The 25,126-nt window shown below is 38.7% G+C and overlaps 2 protein-coding genes and 1 long non-coding RNA gene across 3 annotated transcripts in view; all 3 read right to left on the bottom strand.

The window, feature by feature from the left end:
- Positions 1-15,567, bottom strand: part of LOC101848507 (E3 ubiquitin-protein ligase XIAP) — a 36,700-nt gene extending 21,133 nt beyond the window's left edge. The window contains exon 1 of the mRNA XM_035968933.1: positions 14,469-15,567. Within this exon, the coding sequence (XP_035824826.1) occupies positions 14,469-15,408 (940 nt within the window). The 5' untranslated portion in view covers positions 15,409-15,567. The remainder of the gene's footprint in view (positions 1-14,468) is intronic.
- On the bottom strand, positions 121-5,738 carry LOC118477439. The gene is made up of 2 exons (XR_004858381.1): positions 5,585-5,738; positions 121-4,776 (listed from the first exon to the last, which is right to left on the bottom strand). It is a non-coding gene; the product is annotated as an uncharacterized LOC118477439 (long non-coding RNA).
- Positions 15,568-20,916: 5,349 nt separating the features above from the next.
- The window catches only part of LOC101862173, a gene marked incomplete in the record, with an annotated part of 25,062 nt that continues 20,852 nt past the window's right edge, over positions 20,917-25,126 (bottom strand). Inside the window, 3 exon segments of the mRNA XM_013080757.2 lie at positions 20,917-21,286; positions 22,541-22,699; positions 23,341-23,511. Coding sequence (XP_012936211.1) covers positions 21,182-21,286; positions 22,541-22,699; positions 23,341-23,511 — 435 coding nt within the window.

Genomic DNA, 25,126 nt, shown 5'->3' with positions numbered 1-25,126 from the left:
ATGCATTTCCGGTCCCCATAGTTATGTATATATGAAAACACTATTTTACAGTATGTACATAACATGTCGTATGATTCAATATATTCATTCTTTTTCTCTTGAATTTGTCTGTTTCTTTTATTTGGTCTGTACTGTCTCACACCTTTCTCTCTTTTATTGCTGTCTCTGGTGTAAGGGTAAAGCTCTTTGCCTTGCACATAGAAGCCTTGGGTTTGATTCAAAGAGGGATAGTATATTTAACAGAATACCTCCACCTGTGTACTGGGATGCTGTACCCCACTATTCACAGGTTGGCTCTGACAGGAAGGGTCAAGGTAGCCTACCTTTTAGATTAACTGAATTGTGTCTATGGAGGCATGATCCGCATCCTCTCATGCCTTCCAGTCCAACCACTTTATCATTCTCTTCCTATGTTACCATCTTTCTCTGTTGTATTCCATTTTTATAGAGTAATATGCGATAAGTATACTATACCCCTTTCCCAATATGTCTTTCTATTCCATCCATCTTTCTCCATTATATTCCTCTTTTATAGTAATATGTGATAGAATATTACAACCCTTCCCCCCCCCCCTATATAGTTCATTTAGAAATAGGCAACTTTAGCCCTATCTGTCAGGGTTAACATAGACAGAGTGGGATATATATATATATATATCATAGATAAAAGATGGAAACGCTTTCCCCATATAGAAATCAAACTTGAGTCCCTTGACAGCAAGGCGATGCACTTAACCATTACATCACAGATGCTGCCACTATTGAATCTACTCTCATACACAGATGCAAGTGCAAGCACATAGAACCACACACAGAGAGTCAGATTTATATTAACCATGTACAATTTGGAAAAATGTTTTATATATATATATATATATATACAGACTGACCAAACATACAGCTGCCAATCATGCAATGGAGACCAGAAATAAATCGTGTTTTAAAAAAGAAAAAAACGTCTGGAAGAGAAACAAATAGAAGTTGTTGCTTTTTCCAGAATAAGCAACAACAAATTCTTTATCAACAAAAGATCACAAATTGTGACAAATTATTGCTATAACATATCAGAAACAAACTTCATGCCATGTGACTAATACCATTAACTGATAAAAACAAACACAAATCCAAGACTGATTATACAGTATCACCAAACTCCGGAAAGTATGAGAAATTGCATAATAATAACTCAGCACTGAAATGCCATGATGATCTGTGATAAATGAACTTATGAAAATTTTTACAATAGAGCATTTCATGTGAACAAATTGACACAATTTTAGTCATGAAACCAAAACAAAATGGTCACAGGACCGGTAAAAATTAAGTATAAATACTTGGTTCAAATGTTTTGTAACATGGGCAGTAATGTAAAAGACAGTTTCAAAAGTTTCTACAGTAATGTACAATTCAAATCCACCCCCCCCCCCAAATCAAAACAAACCATGTGAGAAGTGAAATAATAATAATTAAATAATTAATAAATCAGCCATAAGTAAATATAGTAGTAACAATATACGGTAGTCTCCGCCTAAGATCCCACTGCTTACGATCCTGTTTCGCTTAATAAGATCCCGCTGTTTTAAGAAAACAAAATTTTTACTATACAAAAGTCACCCTTAAGATCCTGCTCTTATTCACTCTGAAGGTCTACATACTACATTCGGGTAAGACCCTGCATTTCAGATCATAATTTATGGAACAAAATCCCAGGCGGGCACAGCTGATCAACCAAGAGTGAAAAGTTGAGATCAATGAACTGCCCCTCGCGTCAAAGGTCAGTCACTCCCTGGAATGTGATCACATAAGCGTTGTAAAACTTGATAAAACAGTACAATGTTTGCCCCAGACGGGATCACACCGAGGTGTGAACTGACCATCGCATTTGTTATCCTCAAACATCGCACTCGCATCTGAGCTCTCCATTTCACTAGATCTCGAAACTCACGATAGGATAATAAGTATAAATGGCATGCCTCATGCCACTGTCATTGGTCATCAAAATTGACAACTCTTTGCTCACCATGTCATAAACCCACTCAAGGGTCACATCAGTTAATTTCAGAGTGAAGGGAGACCATTTTACCGATTGTGAGCCTTAACATGGGTCTCCGTAGGTTCCTTCCTGGGTTCGTCAGCGAAGATTCCATTCGCCTAAGATCCAGCATTTTCCTTGCTCCTGAGCACTGGGATCTTAGGCGGAGACAACTGTACTTCAATCCAACAAATACAAATACAATCCTTAAAACAATACTGCAGATAACAAAAAGAGTATATAAAAAAGCTTGTGCAGGAGTTTCTAGACAAACTACCTTTTTTATGCTGAGATGATTACTTCTCCTTCCAAATAACAGTAAATGCCATACACTAACATGGGCCATCACTCCTGTGGCACAGGAATCTCCACATCAAACTAATCTTTCGAGTCCTTTAAATCTACAAAAATGTCCTTGATGGTAAAAATTTTAAAAAGATGCACAGCTGCCATTCAAAATCAATAATTCTCATAAATAAAACTATCAAAGGTGTGGTCTGTTTGCTTGGAGTACCGTACCAAGGTAAAAGAAATGTAGAAGGAAAAAGAAATTAAATTGATAAAAATTTGTGTAAAAATTTCACTTAAAAGACATTTTCAGTTGGTATTTCTACAGTGCCAATAAATGTGATGCTTAGAAGGGAAAAAGAAAAAAACTGAAGGGTTGTTCTCATTTTATAAATAGGCCTACAAAAAATGCCGGATAACTAGGGCCACAAAATGCAAAAGGATAGTTAGTTCCATTTTATAGACAAATGTAACAGGTGTACATTTCTTACTCTTTTTCACAGAGGGACAAATCAGGAGAATCATAACAGTCTCATAAAAATATTCAAGAACATTAATGAACATCATGTTCCCTGGCAAAGTTTGTGTGTACAGAGTTAATTTTTGCTATGCACTGCATTGTCTCACTTTATATCGTACGAGTAAGTGCGTTTTCCCAACCAATTATTATGACTGCAAATAAATCATGAGCACTTAAAGATTTTCTGTTAAAGTCCTCTTGTATGATCTGAAACAATGATGTGAGTAATGTGACAATGGGCATGTTCCTAAATGACTAATGAAAATATCTGCTGCCAACTTTTGCGAATTCATAGGATGGACCATATCATGCCTAACATTCTAAATTTATTTGCGTCATATATATAAAGAATCATATCAATAGCCTTTTTGGGCAGTGCATTTGTATTTTATCAGTAAAACTATGGTTTGCAACATGTGTAGAGCATATTATGTACTATAAACAAGACACCACGTTGAAACAAAAAATATATTACAAATAAAGTAAACACTGTCTGCTTGAAATAAGCTTGCAACAATTGTAAAATGAAGTAAGACTTGACAAATGAAGAGACCTTTTGTTCAGGATGCAATGTATCTGCATTGGAAGAAATTCGCAATTTTATATCAAGACTTTACACAACAACTTTAGCAATGACTTTAAAAAAAACATGCGAGGGTCAACATGGTAATGAATTAATTGAAGAAAAAAATAGATCAAAAGTATGACAGAAACAATAGTTTAGACCTGTGTGTTTTTGTAACGAGGACAAGACAAAATGAGAAAAAAAACAAAAAACAGCATATTTGTGTTTTTGCCCTCTTGTATGAGATCAGAATATCCTTGTCGAAAAACCCCAAATTTAAGACAGTCAGCTACAAACGACTTACTTTTAAAAAACCAAACTGTTTTATGACCCCATCAATACAATTTAGAGCATTAATGAAGCTGGCTTTCTAATCCTACTGTGAGGACCAACCCAGGCTGAGAGTGGTAGGCCTACAGCATCTCGGCAGAGAGAAAGGAGATACTTGACAAAAAAGATTCCATGTGCGCTCTGACTCAGGTTATTTGCGTCCTATGACAAAGAGCCTAACAAGGACACTAGAGATGCCTGTGACTTGGACAAGTGGTGTTTATCTAGAAAAAGTGTCAAATATGGTTCCTAAATCATTATCATCCTGAATTTGAAACATGACAGGTTACTTAGAATAGACATCAACAGTTCACACACTATGAGCATGAGACTATTCTCTCAGTATGAACAATGTCTCACCAAAAGTTAATTTTGAGAAATCTGGTGTACAAAGTACGGTACCATTTATGTAGAAGCCATTTAAACAGTTTTTAATCTTTAAAACCAATCCCATCAATTTGCCCACCATCACCTGTCTTCAAAACACTCGACTGCGTAGCTATCTTCCACAAAATCATCTGGCAGTTTCCCCTTCGCAATTGGCCCAAATCTAGATTTACTTGTAATTTATTACAAAAGAAATTTTTATCCTGTTTAATTAATATTTCGAGGAGACATGTCTCTTTTCTAAGGTAAGGGGATTATCTATCACAACAGAGCCTTAAGTCATGTTAGGTTGGGTAAAATAGTCATAATTTACAACCAGACGAAACAACCCAAATTTAAATAATTTATAAAAGAGCAATTTAAAATGCAAAGTCTCTCATTTCAAGAGAATCTATCATGTAACACGTATAAAAAAAAGTATCAATATTTATCCTCATGGGACAAAAACTTTCTCCATCCCAGTGGTGAAGCGTCTACAATAAGGACATCGTCCGTCCAGTTTGGAGACACACAGAGCACAGCCACACAGATGTTTACATGGACGCAGCAAAACTTGGATGGGCGCATCATGACACATTGGGCAAGACATCAGATTTACATCTTCAATATGACTACTGTTCTGACCCTCTCTCACATCCGGGTCGTCAGATTGGTCTGTGGATGAGCAGTATGTTAAGTGGTTTGAGAAAACAGAGAAGTAGGCAATAGAGGTCTACCCATATCAACATAAATAATGATAATCAAAACATTAATGTCGCAAAAAAAAAAAAGAAGAGGAGCCAAGCAAACATACTCGAGAAATGGGAAGTAAGAGAGGCTCTCTATCAATTCTCTCAAAACAGAAAAGTATACAATAGTGGCTGTTGCATTTCTATCAACATTAGATTGACTACCATCAACATGACACTTTGAAATGTATCAATATCAGTTGCAAAAACTGTTGAAAAATTGATTTTTTAAAAAAAATGTATAGCAAAGACATGCTGAACTATAGTTGCACACTGAACAAGGACTAACTGGAGTTTTGTTGAAAATAAAGGATTAAAGCTTTCTTGGGTCATCTCTAGAAGTTTACGTTTCAAAAAGAAAAATGTCATTAGTCCAGGCTACATGAACAACATAACAGGTGAAGCTCACTGTTCTACAACCATTCCAAACCGTTAGCATAAAATACTAATGCCTTGAAGAAGAATACTGATACTGATCTGAAACAAAATAAAGAATAACACCCCCTATGATGTAATGATGTAAAGACATTGTCCATGTACAAGCAACCAAAAACAAAAGTGCATCCTCAGAGGGTCAATGATGAGACCAAAGACCTCATAACACTGAAGCAAATCTTTGGGAACTGAATATCCTACTGATGTCTTAATACCATGGACAAAAAACACAAAGATGACAAGGTCTTAACACAACACAGTTCCTACACATAAAACAAAACAGGTGTCAACAAACTGACCTTCTGTCTCAAAGTCCAGTCTGTCCAGGGGAGCTGACCGAGGTCTTTGACGTTCACGCATTTCTTGTAACTCTTGTCTCAGCATAGACAGCTGTAGATCTTTGGTGAAGAGTGCCTGGTTTTTCTCTTCTAATGCCTGGTCTTTCTCTTCTAATGCCTGTCTTTCTCTTCTATCACCAGGTCTTTCTCTTCTATCACCTGGTCTTTTTCTTCCAACTCCTCTATGACCTGAAGACAAAGATTGTACACAAATAGAAAAAATCTGTATAAAAAAAAACTTAACAATTATTTTTGTTTTAGTAAGAGTTTTACAGCACTGGCAACACAATTAGGTCATATAAGTGCCGAAGATTAGAGGTGTTACAAGAGACAAAAAAAACAACATAAAAAAGAAGGAGAGATAAAGACGACAGTTGTTTCATTGGAAAGAAGGAGCAAACCACACCAGAGCACCCCCCAACCACCAACCAAACAATTACACACTTTTCTGAAAAGAAATAAAAATGAAAGACCTCACATTCAAGATTACAATTTTTCAACACTACATCATTATGTCAAACCTTGCTCTAATGCAGTGGCTCAAATCTCATGAGAATGTAACAAATCTACAGCTGATAACGGGATGCTCAGACAATGACATTATGCCCATATCAAAAGGTTCACCTTGCAAGCCAGAACATTAATCAAATTCAAATTCCAATAAGTACTAATTACGACTACAGTTCTCAAGAAAAATCAAAGTAGAAAGACGTGATTATGTCACAACGTTCCAGTTTTATTAACTTCATCAAGTGAACACCCCATTAATGTACAGACACCTCACAAGTTATTCAATAAACAGATCTGGTTGACACAACCTATCAATCAATTCCCCACTCACTCTCTTACATCCCCCCTCCAGCCACCCCCCTGTACCAAAAGACCCGAAACAAAGATCAGCTCAACAACACAATTATCATGGCAATGATGGTGTTGATAGTCAAGTAGTTAGTCTGCTCAACTTGCAGCTAAAAGGTTGCTAGTTTGGATTTCAGTCCAAAACCATTAATGCGTTCTTGGGAAAGACACATTCCACAAATTTTCTTCACTTCATAAAGGTGAGAATGGGTATCCAGAAAAGACAGTGAAAGATCTATTCAGTACGTTTATGTTCCAGCATTGAATGTTTCTAAAAAGACTGAAACTATTTCAGAATGCAAATAAGGCGGTTTGTCAATGTAACAATAGATGGCAAAATCTAGAAATTACTCTTTAAAGCATGGAAAAAACCTAGTACAACTGCATTCTATCATTATCATTACAACACTCTTACCATTCATTATGCATCATTAGTCTATTAATTTGAGTAGGAGTTTTAAGGCAATTGCAACACAAATAGGTCACATAAATGCCAAATATTAGAAGTGGTACTAGAGAGTAACACATTTATATAAAGAAAAAAAGAAGCAAAGATAAGGACGATAGATGTTTGATAACAAAGAAGGAGCAAACCAGACCAGAGAGCCCGCCAACAACCCCCATATATTACTAACAAAAGCACAGACACATTAATAAATGGATGATACCTTAAAAGAAAAAAAGCAACCCAGCATGAACAAAATCTAGCTTAAATTAACAAAAGATTGTCACATGACTGGATACTGCGCAAAACAACAAAGATCCCTGTAAAACCAAATCATTGGGTGGATCACCACTTGACAATAAAAAAGGGGGAAAAAGTTGAGCTTAACAGAATCATTTTTCTGAACTTTCTGCCTACACTCCTGACTTCTCATTTCACCCTCCCCCTCCAAAAAAAAAAAGACTTTGTAAACACACTCCCTAATAAGCAATCAACCATTTCATCTAAGCTAAAAAGAGCAAAAGAAGAGAAAAACAATGCCACAAAATTCTTCCATTTTTATACCCATCTATTCTCGATGGGACTATAACAACCTACTAGTCATCACTTTTTCCAGTAAAGAAAAGCATTATATCAACACAATAATGGGAAGAAGGAAAAAAAGAAAGATTAAATTAAACAGAGACAAAAACAACAGGGGCATGGAAAAGAAGTAAGAACTACCACCAGTGACACCCTCCAACTACCCACAATACCACTTTGGTTATTATTACAGTGAGTCAGTACAACAACAGTCACCTAAAGCAAAACACAGACTGACAGAATTATAACAGCAACAAGAAGTAGGAGGAGCAGACCACACAAAAGCACTCACTTATCACCCATAACTCTTCAACTCTTGGTTCTAAAAGTAAGCTTCAAAAAAGGAAGAGAAAAATTCATAACCTATTCAGGTTTGAACCTCAACCTTTCATCACCACTGCCACAGTAATGGGCAAGGAGAGAGAGAAAAAATAAAATGACATACATGTAATAGTGACAAGAAGTAGAAAGAGAGGGCCACATAAAAACACACACTAACCACCCATAATTTTAAAGTCAGTGCACTTGTCCCAAAAGAAAGCTTCAAGAAAGGAAGAGAAAGATTCATAACCCACTCAGCTTTGAACCTCAACCTTTCATCAACACTACCAGAGTAACTGGCAAGGAGAGAGAGATGTGTTAACACTGAGAGGAGCTCTAGCACAGAGAAACACAGAATGTGGCTGTTCTTATTTATCCCAAGTCTTTGCCTACAGTCTGGTCTGCCATCAATGACACAACACACAATACAGTTGCACAGAGGTCAAAGGTGAGATGGTCAAGTAATCTGAACATATTATAACACCAATGGGGTGAAGTCACAAAGGTCAAAGGTTGTAGCTCACCTGATTCATGGCCAGCTCCCGCCAGTGACGCTCAAACCTCTGACGCTGGAGTTCTCTCTCCTTGGCCTGGATCTCTGTGTCCTTGGCCTGGATCTCTGTGTCCTTGGCCTGGATCTCTGTGTCCTTGGCCTGGATCTCTGTGTCCTTGGCCTTCACCTCTGACTTAATGACCCGGACCTCTGACTTAATGACCTGGTTCTCCGACCTGATGTCCAGGTTTTCCTGTGTCTTGTCACAGAGTGTCTTGTGGTTGTCAGTGCCAGCCTTGAGCAGACCCAGCAGGAGGGGAGAGTCGGGGAACTGGCCACCTGAAGACACAAACACACACATATAGTAAACACTCTACCAACTACACCACATTGTTCACTGACAGCTTCTAACTTTAGAAAAATAACGGCTACAAAAAAGTGAACAGGCAAAGTCAGCTGTTGGACAACATCAGTACATTTACATGATAGATTTTTAATTATAAAAGAAAACTGCATGACATTTTGGTCGCTAAGTGTAAGACTCCACCATATGCTGTTTTGAAGAGTGATGTATGACTGAGTCTTACTCTGAGAGGTTGATTTGTTGTTGGAAGAAAAATTAGAAACTCTGATTATTTTTACTCACCACTTAAAGCAGTATCAAACAGAGTTCCTAATTTTTCTTGCAACAACAATATCTGCTCAATCAGGCAAAGATTTTAAAAAAATCCTTTCTCTATACATATTTCATTACAAGTGAAAACAACAATGTTGTTCATGAAACAACTCATCCCTAGCACTAAATTGCTTGAATGCCAGTTTAGATTACAAGACATTTTCAGAAAATAACCCTTTTCCCAACCAGCCTTATAACATATGTGAGGAAAGATTATCTCATGGGTGAAGAGAAGATATAAAAGATAAAGGAAGGTGAGATGCCATCAGAGATTTGCTCTGTATAGAGGAGTGACTCACAAGTCAGGTAAAAGAAGGTGATGATGGCATCAGAGATTTGCTCTGTGCTGTACCCACGTGCACGAGCTGAGGAGAACAAGTCCAGGTCCAGGTACGGTCTGGGACCAGCTGGTGGCGGCGATGATGATGATGTGGATGACGATGTTGATGTTGCTGATGTCACTGCTGCTGTTGACAGTGTGGTGGACGAAGTAGCTGCCTCAAGACCTGACAGAAATAACACAGGAATTAACTTATATGCCACATTGATGATAAGTAATACAATGTAACTTACACTTTCTCAGTAAAATTGGAGATGAGAAAAATGTCTCAGTTAATTCTTTTTTTTAAATCAAAGCTAACAAGATAAATAAACAGTCAATATAAGAACTACAACTGAATTATGAAAAAATACAAACTCTGTAACAGACATAGCAAGTAAAAGAAAAGAACATCAGTTAACCGTCTTTTTTTAAAGTTGCTGTCAGTCAGTTGACCCTTAAACATTACTGAAATAATCAAAACAATTCTTAAAATTTCTTATGAAAGGTAGGCTTAAATGAAAATCAATCATTACCTGAAGATGAAATAAAAAGAAACAATATTGATTCTTGTGGCATAACTTCAAAACTGTGCAAATATTGTCCAACTCCTTCCTTCCATTACTGTACTAAACTTTTTTTCATACAAGGATCACAGGCACACCAGAGTGTTCACTAATCTATCGCTGAGTACTAAAAGCTTTGCCCAAAATCAAATAAATTAAAAGCACCATTTACAAAGGAAGAGTAATAATGCATTTAAACTTTCAAATCATAACACATTATTTTTTTATTTTTTTTTAGTAGAGGGTTTTACTGTGCTCGCAACTGCATAAGGTCATATGAGCGCCAAGGAGTGGGTGTCAACAGAAAAGTCCTTACAGAAAATCAAACTTACTCTGCTCACCTCTCTAGCTTCAACAGCACAAGGTCTGCTTTGACTATCAAGGCACCCCGGAAATAGCAGGTCACAAGAAGTGACAAACATACAAAAGAAGTAGAGGAAAATGACAATAGTAAGGATTAGGAAAGAAAAAGCAGCAATTCCCTGTTGCAGATCAGGCACAGTTATGAGCGTGACATGATGAATCAGCCCATTTACAATTCTACTGTGCTTGAACGAAAAATGTCCCCCCTTTGGGAATGGCCTAAAGACACTACAATCAGTGGCACTGCCCCGGGGGGAGGGGGCACATTATTTTACATGACAGCCTCTGAAACAAAGTCAACACACAAACAAGGTGATATGACATGGGTTCTTGTACCATATTTACCTTGTCTTTGACTTTCTTGGTTTACTCCAACCACAAGCTGCAACAAAGAGAGAAAAGAAAAGAGTTGTGAGAAAAAGCTCTAAAAAGAAACACAAGAAAGAAAAGTTCACTGCCTCTCTATGAGAAGAAGAAACGTGACCATCCTGTAAAAATCTGTAACTCAAGTAAGTATGAATAAAATCTATGAAAGAGAGAGTTCATATAATAAACTATACAGATAATATAATAAACTATATCGATATATATATTTATATATATATATATATATATATATATATATATATATATATATATATATATATATATAATATATATATATGTCCTAACTGTGTAATTAGCTTCTTCAAAATTTTTCAGGAGCCTCCCACCCCCTAAGAAATTTCTTAATTCAAACAATCAGAGAAGTCACAAAAACGTTAGCCCACAGTACTTTTACACCATCAATACAGCCCATTGACTCCCCACTTTTATAAAAATGAAGATGGGCAAATTGATCTCGACATTGGTTTTAGAACAAAAAGTGGGTACACCTCTATTTCTTCAAGTTACACGTTTAGAGCATAACATTGTACCTATTACATCTTTTCATTAGAATGAGACGAAGAAAGATTTTACAAAAGTAGCAAACCAATAGAAATACTACGCATTTCCTCTCTGAGTACTCAACACTCTATGTCTCAGACTGTAAAGCCAGTACTGAGAGAGTCTGCTTGAAGCAAATTTTTCCACTTCAGAACAGAATGTAACAGTCACAAATTTTAATTCCCAAAAATATTTACCAAAACTACAACACTCATAACAACATGCCACTGCCCACCAGGGAGAGAGTCAGTAATTCTAGCATGCACTGCTCACTTTGTTCTGTGTTCAAGGGTTCTGTGTCCACACACACACGCACGCATGCACGCACGCACGCACGCACGCACGCATGCACACACACACACATGCACACACACACACGCACACACACACACACACACACACACACACAGGTGAAAGAGGTGAGACAGATTATTCCTTTAAAAGAAGTCATCACACCACTTTACCACTCTTGACCTTTGCTGTGCAGCATGAAGCAACAGACTGGAGAGGCACAGGCATGCTGGGTCAGTGGGTCAGCACCTGGTATCCAGTCAAAGAGTTCAACACCACAGGAGAAACAACGAACCATGTCATTATGGCCTGAGGAAAAAAGTAAAATGGTGAAACATATTGTATCGTAAAATCATACTAGATTTTCTTTCCTGAGGTTGAAAATAATGTTAAACAATTCCTTTTGCTCTTTTCTTGTCAATAAAAAACAAGAAAATATGGAACTCCTGCACAAGTGTATGTTTCAGGTTGCAAACATAATGAGTTATATGAAAAAGAGACAGAAGACAGTTCATGTAGGATCTAAAACAAGGAGTTTGAAATATATGATATCTTCTGCTAGCTTTTAAAATGTACGTAGCTCAAAATGTTGAAAAAAATATGCGGTTGTTTTTAATGACGATGACAATGACAATCTTCATTCATCTCGATGGGAGAAATTTTTGTTGGTCGTGCACAATGGCAGTAGATGTTACAAAGCTTAGAGGTGCACCCACGCACACACACAACAAGACAAGACATTAAGTTAATTAAATACATATATGTCTCACATGCTGAAACAATACATTCCATAAAACTCTCTCTCTCTCTTTCTTTCTCTCTCTCCCTCTCCCTCTCTCTCTGTTTCATCTGTAGCTCTGTGTGTTCATTAACCTCACTGCAGTTGGTACAAAAGAACTTTTATATCTGTCTGTTTTGGAAATGTATCGTTTACTGCGAGTCGATAATTGAAATTCCAATGTCAGTGAGTGGCAAGGTCACTCAGCATTAGTTCCTCCTTTTTTAGAACATGCGTTTTGTGCAGATATTCAAAGTTACTTAGGTCCGTACCAATTGTTCTAGATGCCTTTCTGATTTAATATAAACTTGTTTATTTTTAAGATGTGCTGTCTTCCCAAATTGCTACAATAGCTATACCAAAATTTATCAAAGTTTCTATTTTGGTGGTGTAGAATATCTGTAAGATGGACGGATTCAGATTGAAAGACCTAAGTTTCCTCAGAAAGTACAGTAAGGAGAGCCGATGTAAACACAACCTTGTCGACGCAGGAGCAGCGCCCCAAAATTTAAAATATATTTTAAAAAAATAAAAATAAGAATTGGTAGGGACACATAATATGCTCAAGAAATATTATGGCAAAAGTTAAATTCTAAATAAAAATGTTAAAAAAAGCAAGAAAAATTAATTTTAAAAGAAGGTAAAATTGTTAAAACAATGATAGTCTTTCTTTTTCACTCTCCTCCTGTAAAATTTTGCTTTCCATTCTTGGTGCATTTTAACAGCTTGCCGACAAATGCACGTCACTATATTTTGTCTCCTTGGCAATTAAGATGAATGTTAATATTAAGGAATCAACACAATAAAATTAAAATTTTTAGTGGATACTGAATTAATAACAAATTCTGTAAATGGCCTTTAAAACTGAAAAAAGAAAGGGAGGAGATTTTATGGGTTGTCAAAGAGGAACATTTTTCTTGTACCCATCCCCTCCCTATTACAAAAAAGCTCACTCTAATATAGCTACACACAGTAAGAATGTTTGCTGCACTGAAAATCTCTAATTTTTAGTACTTTAGTTTAAAACAAAACAAAAAATTAATGGACTTTGCCGGTTAACTAGATTAAACTATCAATTAAAATTGTTCATTTGACTTTTTCTATAAAAGCAGCCTAGAACGTTTCAAACAGCTTAAAACATCATTATAACATTGTTTGTTTTAGAGAGCAGGAATTATAAAACAAGATTAAAATCATATGAGCTCGTACTTAAAGTACTAAACTGCACAGTAATAAAATAAAATATATCCGCAACTTCTTACCAAAAAAAATATACAGTCGAATTTGTCATGACGACCACTTTCCATTTCCCCCCATAGCATTTTTTCTAAAAGTAATTTCACTGTGTAAAGCAGCTACCTGTCCAACTCGGCTGCGGCCACCATATTTTAACACTCAACCCCTATCAGTACTATCACACTGAACAATAGCACTTAGATGGCGACCTTAGCGATTCCATTATAATGTTACGTTTTGTCATAAATTATGAATTGGCCCCTGGCGTTGTGGGCGAACCGTCATTTAAATCCAATCACCTGTCGTTGTTGTTAGAGTCCCTTCAACTGATCATGTCGCGCAGGCCCCTCCCACTGTTGACCAATAGTATAGAGAGGTTTAAATTTTCAGCTGCTGGTGAGGTGAGCATGTGATTCCTCATCATAAAATTCCCACCCACAACTCATATATATACACAAATTATAAGTAAGGTGACCAGTCACTGTTTACCAAGTCTTTAACAATGGATGTAAACATGAACTGGTCACAGCGAAGCGTTGTTGCTCTCTGAGTGGTGGCGACCCATGTGTTTGTTTTTTACCATGGCATTTGGTCTTACTTGGCTCATACATTTCGTTTTATTGTCACCCTTGCACAAAATCAGCATCAAAATAAAAAAGCAAACAAAAAAACAAACCAATGAAAACAACAAAAGCAACAATGCGGCTACCTTCGGTTGGGACCTCAGCAAAGGGAAAAGTAGTTTGTTTTCTTCCTCTTGATCAGTCCTGCCTAAGACAGCCACCTGTCTTTAAATATATGGCCACTTCTCTGCTGACAATGGATGGCCAACTTACAGCTTCAACTATATGAGTTGGATATCTGCAGCTAATGATTTTAACTTTTGTAACCGCTGGAGAAATTATGACCCTGATATGATGCTAAGTTCTAAACTAAACTTGAGGAAATAAATCATTGTATAATTACAAAAACACAAAAATCCCCACTTACCTGTATAGTAAAAACCTGCATCAGCCATAACATCAGGAGGAAACATTCCTTTCAGGATCTTTGGCCACAAACTAAAGGTACCAAATCGGTCTGCTGAACTCTCAAACTCTGGGTACATGATACTGTACTGTTTTACCACGGAAGAATCCCGCTCACTAATGTCCACAAAATGCTTTGAACGCTCCTTCTCCAGAATACTCCTTTGTACTTCACTAGTAATATTTCCCACATCTAAGTGGCACACAAAAGGACACTCAGGTGTCTTTTCCTTGTGAACAGGTCCAATGTCAACACACACGTCAAACTCCAACTGGAGTCCACAAAAAACACACTGGGCTCGGAGGTTAGAGATCATGATGAAGCCATCCCTTGACCATTTTGCTGCCTCAACTGAGATTGGTGAATTGTAAGTAGTCAGTCGGAGACTTTCAAACAACATGAGATACCCACCAGCAAGAGGTTTGAAAGGGTGAACAATAAGTTGACGTCTACTGTATGATGTCCGAGAGTCATCATTGTTCAGTCTACTCAAGAATAACTTTCTTCTCAAAGTGTCTATATCACTTGAGTTTGAGACACATAAGTTACAGATGGACGATATTGTTTCTGGTTCTTGTATACCTGCTCCTCTGTTTGTCTCATTGATCGAAGTGGATGGGATGCTTGTTAATGTTGTTGCATTGGGTGTCGTGTTTAAAAATCGACAGTTGGGACTTTTGGTTCGGTGAGCAGCAAATGGAGATTCTCCTGACCATCCACTGTGCCTAACACTACAAGAGTGACATATTAACTCATCTGACCAGGGAAAGACATTCTCTTCACGTTCCCAGCCGGCTTCTGCAAACTTCATCGGAGTGTAGGAGTTGGAGAGTGAAGTGAAGTTTGTCGGCAGAGGAGGATGAAAGGTACGAAGCCTTTCCATAAAAGAATTTGACGCCATGCTTCCCAGGACTCCAGTTGTATCACATTAAAAGGATTTTATTTCCATTCATCAAGAACACAACAAGCTTTTACAAGAATTTAACCCAATATTTTTGTATAAAATGTGATTTTCTATCGGTTGTGTTTACATTTTCGGAGTGAGAGAAGCAAGCCCCGGAAGTCTCAACGCTTTCGCGCAACTTACTTCCCTTGATTCTAAAAATAGCGACAGGCAATCCCCGTTGACTGCAAGAACCAGCTGATGAAGAGCAACCAAGGAGTTCTCCTTGAGAGCAACGCGGTGGTTCTCTGTTCTCAGATGGTGGATAAGCCGAGATGTATCTTAAAATAAGTCTAATTCTGTCAGAGTTGATCTGTCGGCCTTCTGTTTTAGGACAACATTTATACTTTGTAATCATATATTCTACACCGGGAAGACGATTAAGATTTGAATAAACATTCGTGGACGGTCTTGGAGGGAATTATATATAAGTCCCCCCCCCCCCCCACCACACACACACACACACACACACACACACACACACACACACACACACACACACACACACACACACACACACACACACACACACACAAACACACGCCTCACTCAATCTCAGCACTCTGAATAAAGAGCGTTCACTAATATGAGCCATCATCATTTTATTTTGATACTTTTTCAAGCCTTTTCAAGTTTCTGTCTTTTCAAGCTTTTGTTTTAGTGTTAATTGTTGTAGTTGTTGTTGTTGCTTTTTTGTGAGTGTTTTATGGCGCTCGCACCTTCATGAGGTATGAATGCGGAACATATTTTCGGTATGTAGGAAATTTTGAATTTTGTCTGGGTGGCGGTCGAAGCCTACGATTTTGCATCCCCAATAAGGGATCTTTAATGTGTGCAACTTGCACACGGGACCTCCGAGATTTTTCGCTCCTGTTCGAGAACGCAAAGTGTGGGGTAGATCTTTCCTGCCATAAGATCAGGTGTGTGGCTGAAAGACGATAGTAAGAAGGAGCCCAGGAGTAGAAGTAAAAAGGTTGCAAAAAGAGTTAGGAGCCCAGAGGGAGGGCAAAGGATATGTGAGGTGATGGGGGCAGAAAGAGAAGACGAAAGCAGACGACAGATCATTGCCAGAGAGCGGGAAAGGAGGTGAAAAGAGACAATTTAGAGAATAAAAATTTCCGTCGTTATCCGGGTTCGAACCCGGGACTTCTTGAAAGAGAGGCCAAAACCTTAACCTCTAGGCCACAATCAAAGCCCCCGAGAAATATCCATTATTAATTGAGCTCTTAAACAAAGATGAACAAACACACTAATGGCGGTGGGTGAACCAAAATTTGGGTGGGGCTTAGGTTGCTCCCCCCCCCCCCCCTTTTTTAAACCATCAACAAGCAATAAGAACAAAACAGTGATTATATATATGTAGTCTATAATCACGGTGAGCCACGGCATTTTGAGAAGCATTCAAACGAGAAGAGTCACCTTTGTCATCATCTCTTTGTTCCACGTTAAATTCTTCTGGAAGGTGGGGACAAAGCCGTTTCACCTCCAAATTTCTCTAATAAATTTTCATCTGAAGAAAAAGTTGCCCCAAAAGTGGTTTGATGTAACTAATAACTGTTAAATCTCAGCGGGACACACACAAACGTGCACACGCAGCACTTCAAACACACGTACCGTCTATGAGCTGGATTGGGTCGTGTAGTCGCGGAAAGAGAGTGCATCTTACACAGGTCCAATGGGTGCGTAGGTAACTGTGTCACTGGGGGATAGTGTGTCGCAAACTTTCACCCCATTGTCGGGGCTAGGAGAGCGTGAGCCCTTTGAGCAGTGTTTTTTTTTTTTTCAAGTCGTCTGCCATTTGACATGAGGAGTTTCATTAAGAAGGGGCCGTGGGAACGGGCTCGTCCTTTGCTGAAGACTTTAGACATTTTGATTGGCGGTTAGGTTACTATAATTGTAAGCGGTCACTACAGGGGTTGGATAAACGAGCAGGCCGCCAAGTTGATCACTCTGTGTTCATTGCGTGCGATCATAACAGCTTCAACTGCATATTTCGTTATTTTCATTTGCTTTGGGATAGAGTTGGGGGGGGGGGGGGGGTCAAGCCCGTGAGCCTTTCACTACCAACCGCCACTGCACGTTATTATACACAACTGCCGCGTATTAAAATTTGTTATTGTCCAAATAAGATGTATCATAAGCACGCAACAGAAAAAGTATTTTATTGTTTGGAGGAGTAATGTAATGGAGAATGCCTCTAAATTTGGAAAAGACTAAAATGACTGGGTTTTATTTTTAACGGAGGAGTGATAATAAAGCTACATCAGGAAGAAGGAATGAGAGAGAGAGAGAGAGAGAGAGAGAGAGAGAGAGAGAGAGAGAGAGAGAGTTTAAAAAATGGTCCATTCCAGATTGAGATAACATGATACGTGTCCTGTAACATACTTTCCTTATTAAATCTTACTTCACTTTCCTGTCAGTCGTTTCATTTTTGTCTTGCTATCATATCATATTATTACGTCTTTCTCTCTCTCCTGATCCCTTCCCCACTCCTTCTCTTTCTCTTCTCTCTCGATACCCCCTCACTCTCTCCCGAATCCCCCTCTCTCTCTCTCTCTCTCTCTCTCTCTCTCTCTCTCTCTCTCTCTCTCTCTCTCTCTCTCTCTCTCTTTCTCTCTCTCACCCCCTCTCTATCTCCCTAGTTTATTTCTCCCTCCCCGTTCCCTCTCCAGAAAAGACACCCCTGCTTTCTGCTCATAAACCCTCCCCCTTCTCCCTCTCCCCCCCCCCCCCCCGGCGCATATCTCTCTCCACCATGTTCACCTCACTGCCGCTTTCCATCCATGATTATTTTAATTCTCAACTCACGACATTCAAAACGTGAACAAAAAACAGTCAAAATAATTTCTAATCAGTCTACATGGAAAAAGATAAGGCAAAACAGCCACTAACATATATATGGAAATCACAGTGTGTAACAACACTCGAGTTGAACAGCGTGCTCTTTCTTCCTGTCGTTTGTTTATGCTGTATACTAACGTTATCGCTGTCACTAAGGGGAGCCAGTTAGACAGGAAATGAGGCCTTTTGTCCCGTCTTGGTATTCTTCAGTCTTAGGTGAAACTAATAGACGTGCTTTTCCTACGTATTCTTCTTCTGGAGAAACGAAAAGGAGATTCAAAACCTTGACCATAAATAATTTATTTATAGGTATTATACGATCTTTGGCCAAAATCCACTCTCCATAGATCATAGTTGGGGCCAAACCTGGATTATCACAATAGTAGACCTAGACTCAGAACCTATTGAATATTTTCTACAGAATTGTTTGTTGCACTAGCTATCCAAATCAGTTTGTACGCTTGAAAAAGAAACACGAACGTCTTGATAAGGGTTTAGCCACATTTGACTGCTCCCAGTGTAAGAAGCAAGGATATAGCGCAAAGTCAGGCAAACCAGTGCAAACAACCTACTGCCCTGCTTGCAACAAGGGACTCTGTGTTGAGGAATACAACAAAAATATGACAATTGACCTTGCTCATCGACCATGGACAATGCGAGTTTATTTCGTTATCAGGTCAATAATGCTCACTCTCAAGGTTACCTTGACCAGTTTTTTTGACTCATTATTGCATGCAGGGGTAGCCTTTCTATTTATCTTGTGTGAAAATTTGGAAGAAATCTGTGCTCAAATATATCTATTAGAGTGATTTAGAAAACAACACTTCGACTTATTTTTAACTGTTCTATTTTTTAAAAGTCAAGATAATAGAGAGTAATAATTGGAGAAAACTTGTGACACTCAAGATTAAAGGAGAACCTTTAGCGTACAAAATGTGTTCTCTATAAAATGAATTTCTTGTAACAACTTTTGCCATTAAAAAGTGTCATTTTTGATCTGTGATGTATGCATATTCAAAATGTGTGTGAGAAGCTGGAAGTGCTGTGAACAATCCCATTTTCCGCATGCCGGAGATTTATAGTATTTTATCATTATGAACTTGTGAAGAAACTATTTTGAAATGTAGCCTCAATTGTTGCGGAAAAATATAATCAAGTTAGGACAAGCTGATACAAACCACTGTGCAAAGTATGAAAGACATTGATTCACCCGTTAAAAGAAATATTAATTGAGATTAAGTTGTGCCACACATATTTGACCGCACTATAGTTGGATTCCCCACTGACGATTTCTTGATAAAGTCGCGTTGTCCGGGGGGGAGGGGGGGTGTTCCTGTCGGAGATGGAAATGACTTAAATTCGTTCTAAAATAACCTCACCTTTAGTGTTGATAGGGACGTAATAATATATAATAACAGCTCGTCCATCAATGTCTGACGATGACCAAAACATACGCAGAGAAGAATATTTCTCCAGCGAAATAGAAGGATTTGAAGAATTAAAGTTTACAACGACTTGTGGCTTCAGAATTCTGCTGTGTCCGATGAGACCGATTATCGCAGAGAAATCTGGTTTCTTCACGATTATAGACTTGAAGAAGACATGACAGCTGAAGCAGTCAGGTAAAACACACTGAGCTTACACATGAACAAGTAGAGAGTTTGTTGCTGGATTCCTTGCTTGAGTAGTTATGTCTTGTGATATCGTCAATTTTATTTTGCAGTCTTTGTAGATCTAATTATAAAAGTTTCTTTGTAGATTGCTGTTTGTAGCCTACAAGGTCCTCTGAATTTAATTAAACCCCGATGGTCGCGGTTAGAAATTATGAGGGAAATTGAAAAAAAAAAAGCTTCAACTCACACCCAGAGCAGTAAAAACAACAGCAACAACAACCACAGCAGCAACAGCAGTAACAACAATCGTCAAAACAAAAATTAAGCGTGTTGTCTTTTTAAAAAAGCAAGCAGACATGGGTGAAGATTTCCAGAAATTATCGTAGTTAAATGGTTTTAAACCAGTCTCAAGGTTACATCTTCTTAGAAACCGATGCGCGAAGAAAATTGGTAATTTTCGAAAAAAAAGGCAAGATCAAAGTCATCAAAGTGAGAAGATCTCACATGTTCAACAGTTTAACCATCTTGAATAGATGCCAATTGTTTTACAGATAAAACGAAGAATAGAAATAGCTAAACGCAGGTTCAACAAAATGAGTCGAATTTTGAAAAATAGAAACTTCTCAATGACTATTAAATATGCGTTTCAAAATGCTACGTGTGGTCAACTCTTTTATACGTTGTGAATGTTGCGCAATTACCACAGATATTTAAAATAAAATAGAAACAGAAATCTTATTTCGTTTTTTAGCGGACTTTAGTAAATTCCACGAAAGAAAAAGTAATCAAACGAGAAAGTAGGCCTCTTAAGGAAACAACAGCATAACATGCAGCTTTTAGGAAACTTTGATCGACATGAAGGCTTTGAACATCTCTCTCCTCTCTCTCTCCCTCTCCCCCGTCTCTCTCTCTCTCTCTCTCTCTCTCTCTCTCTCTCTCTCTCTCTCTCTCTCTCTCTGTGTCTCCCCCCCCCTCTCTCTCTTTGGAAAAAGAGAAGGCAAACGAAGCAGGCTTAGACCCAGTGCAATTTTATCTGGAAAACTTGAACAGATGGGTGACGGGGAACACCAGGATAATAGTATAAGTTTATTCAGAGCATAGCATCCAAGAGGCAAAATGAATGGGGGGCCATGATCGACGAACTGGCACTTAATGATGGCGTCTTAGCAAATTTTCCTCATATCTACATGTAGAACCAGGGTCGACAAATAACAACTGTTGCATCTTCAGAAATCCTTAGACGAGGTTTCTTTTAAATTTGTCAAAATAAACGCCTTCTATCCGATGACTCTGGGCTGCCCAGGCACACAGGTCATGAGCTGCTGGCTCCAGATCTCGCCGTTCTGGCACTCCTTGACGAAGGCGTCTCCGAACTCGTCACACTGTAGGACAGACACAGAGCAGAGAAAATGGAGTCAAAAATGGTGAAATGGTATAGGTTTAAAACCTCTATTAATACTATTAGGCTATTTAATAGGTGGGACCTCCGAGGTGTTTACATCCATCCCCGAAAGGACCGAGCCAAGTGGGAAGTTTGTGTAAAGTGTCTGCTTTCCCAAGGACACAACACTAGACTATGTCTAGAACCCGAACCTGCAATCTTACGATTACGGATCCGGTAGTCTAACCACTGGGCCACCGACGCAAAATTTTATTATATAATATTGTAGGGTTAGATGTGCGCTATGGTGAGGCGTGCTGTGACAAAATGTGTGCTCCGATAAAGTGTATAGTAGGACTATGTGCTGAGGGGCGATTCTCTGGTATGGAATGTTTTGAGAAAGAATTGCTGACAGTGGATGAACAGGGTGTCTAAAAAAAGAGAACCCATGTTAAAAGCAATAGCTCTGTCATCTCTGCAGCAGTTTGTTTCAACAAAACTTCAAACACATATAATTTCGACCAAGCGGACGCCAAATTTATCGATATGAAGAAAATCAATTTGCATATGCTTGAGAAATTGCAACTTTTAAAGATTTCAATAAATAGTGAGTAAACCTTAAAACATAACGTCTAAAAATCTTTTAACTACAAGGGCGTGATAGGCCCGTTCTAGTTTTAGGACGAGAACGGTAAAACCACGACTGTCACATTGAAAGGATATCACACCGTGCTGAGAAAGTTTTGGGGCAACGGGTATCGGAGGGAGGGATCCGAGGCCGTACATGGCCATGAGAAAGGTTTTGTGAACTCTTTGTAAGCTTAAACCTTATTACCCCAACATGAACCCCCTCAGTTATTCCCTTTGGATTTTTTAAACAGAGTCCACAGAAACAACTAACAAACGATCGAACAGTTGAAATTTAATGTTTTTTGTTTTGTGGGCTTGTTTACTGACCTTTTTGTAAGTGCCATAAAACTCTTACTTGAAACGTTCACGGTTTAGTCCATGGGGTGGGGGTGAAAGTACATTTTTATTTCAAAGAGAATTACACATTTCCACATTTTTCACATCATAATATGTCGAAAAGTCTTTCTCTTCTAGTTTTGTACGCCTGTTCACTGACCTGTGGTAAGTGATCTAAAACTCTTACTAAAAACGTTCACTGTTGTAGGTGCCGTAAAACTCTTACTAAAAATAAAAACGTTCACTGTTGTAAGTGCCGTAAAACTCTTACTAAAAATCGTTTACTGACCTGAATGTACTTGGTCTGATCCACGGGGTGGGGGTGGAAGTACATGTCGTTGTCGCCCTGTCCCTGCTTGCACAGGTAGTCGATGGGGTGGGGGGAAGTCTGGTACTGGTCTTTGGTCCAGTCCAGCACGATGTTCTCGTAGGTACATGCTTGGTCCACCTGGGGGTACATGGTGGGGGGGGGGGGGGTGGTTGAAGAGGTTGGTTTGAAGGGGGTGGTTTGAAGTGTGTGGGGGAGGGTTGAGGGGGGAGGGGTGCTATTACTTCATTCACGGAAAGAAAAGACTAAAAAATCCCTCTGTGGATGCTTGAGGGGTGGGGGTGGGAGCGGGACTCCACTTTCAGGTCCTAGTTTTTTTCTTCCGTCTATTGTTTCTGCCTGTCTATCATTATTTTTCCCATTGCCACACATGTAAATGGCCGTTATTGTGTTAATGTGCTTCTGTTTACTTAAACAAATAAAACATCCCCCTCCTCCCTAAATCCCTTGTTTCGGTTCTGGATATACGTAAGTTCATTGCAAATGTGTTTAAGAGGCTAACCTCCAAATTTAAATTGTTGTGTCTCTAAGATGTTCAAACTAAGCGAGCTGAGGGTCTAAAAAATGTAAGTAACAGCCCACATTCAAGATTCTTCTTCTTCTTCTTCTTCTTCTTCGTAGTAGTAGTAGTAGTAGTAGTAGTAGTAGTAGTAGTAGTAGTAGTAGTAGTAAAAGTAGTAGTAGTAGTAGTAGAGAAAACTACAAAGATGACGAACAAAGTATTTTTCTCGCACCACGTTTCTTTGTTTGGGATAGTGTACCTGATTCCACTTGTGGTAAATGGCACACTGTTTGACATTGCAGACGCCCACGTACTCCGTACACATGATGTACATCGTGTCGTTTCCTGGGTAGGCGAAGAAGCGTTTGCCTTGGTTCCAGTTGCCATTGGTACAGTTCGCACACAACGACCCGGAAGCCACAGTCACCAGCTGGGGGGAAGTGACGTCAGGGCATCAATTTTTAAAAATGCTGCCATGATTGCGGCGTTGGTGTGATAGTGTGTATAATGTAATATTGATAAATTCTAACATTTTTGGCCGTTTTAAGTTACTAAGACCATGAGATTAGAAACCAAATGTTCTATTTGCTCTATCAAAATAGTAAGATTATTTGGATTCGTTATCAAGATATTTAAAGAACTGCTTTCGAAAAATCATGTTGTGAAACTCAATATTTTTATCGTTAAATTTCTCAAAACTAGGTACCGAGCAGATATAAAACTGTGTAATTCTAAGGTAGCGAATTGCTGCCATTAATTGTCGGTGTTAGTGTGATATTGTATATAATACGGAAGTGAGGAACAAAATCAGACATACTATGAAGATCTTCTCATCACTATGAAAAAAAAATGGAAATTGAGATGGGATGGGTTCATAAAAAGATCAAAAGCCTTGCAAAGATGATCCTATAGGGCACTGTACTAGGAGGGAGAAGGAGAGGCAGACAGAAAAAGAGAAGGGAAGACAACACCAAGGAATGGATACGTTTAAAGTTGAGTGAAACCCTTCGAAAGGCTGAAAATGGAGGACAGAGAAAAATGGTTGCCCGATTATCCTTCGTGGGCTAACGGCCATCTAAGACTAAGGGATTAGTAAGTAAGTAAGTCTGTATGTTTGTATGTATGGAATTGTAAACCAAATTTTAAAGCTTGGTTCGATAAAACTTAGATTTGAATTGTTGTCGTCGCCATTGTCATTGTCAGTAGGATGTTGTTGTTTTCGTTGTTGTTATCGTTATTGTTGTTATTATTGTTAGAATCAGGATTGGGGAAATAAGGCCTGCCCACCTCTCTCGCTCTCTCTCTCTCTCTCATTCTCATTCTCTTACTCTGTTTCTCCCTCCCTCCCCCACACTCGTTCTCTCTCTCTCTTTCTCTCTCTCTCTCTCTCTCTCTCTCTCTCTCTCTCTCTCTCTCTCTCTCTCTCTCTCTCTCTCCATTTTCTCGCTAATTTTATCTCTGATACCAGGCGCACTCCACCTCTTTCAATCGAGAATATCTCGACTTCTATTAAATAAAAGATATATGTATTTTTTTCGCCAAATGCAAGACAAATGAACAAAAGCTTTAAGATGATACTAAACAACTCTATAATCCAAAAATTGACGACGCCTGATTCCACCATGTCGTGACACTTATAATACAGCACCTCTACCAAGAATTGGGAATGCGCAATGTGGCATGCTCGAGCTGCTGGGAAATGAGCATAATGATACCGAAGGTTTCTGTGACTGACAGTACAGTAGGACCTGCTCTGACGGCCACCTGAGCAAGACAATCAATTGTACAAACGGCCCCATGAGCAAGACAATCAGTTGTACAAACGGCCACATGAGCAAGACAATCAGTTGTACAAACGGCCATCCAAGCAAGACAATCAGTTGTACAAGCGGCCACCTGAGCAAGACAATCAGTTGTACAAACGGCCACCCAAGCAAGACAATCAGTTGTACAAACGGCCACCCAAGCAAGACAATCAGTTGTACAAACGGCCACCTGAGCAAGACAATCAGTTGTACAAACGGCCACCCAAGCAAGACAATCAG

This window comes from Aplysia californica, unplaced genomic scaffold (assembly GCF_000002075.1).
Source record: "Aplysia californica isolate F4 #8 unplaced genomic scaffold, AplCal3.0 scaffold00098, whole genome shotgun sequence".
Classification (NCBI taxonomy): domain Eukaryota; kingdom Metazoa; phylum Mollusca; class Gastropoda; order Aplysiida; family Aplysiidae; genus Aplysia; species Aplysia californica.
This window is presented reverse-complemented; position numbering and strand designations above follow the sequence as displayed.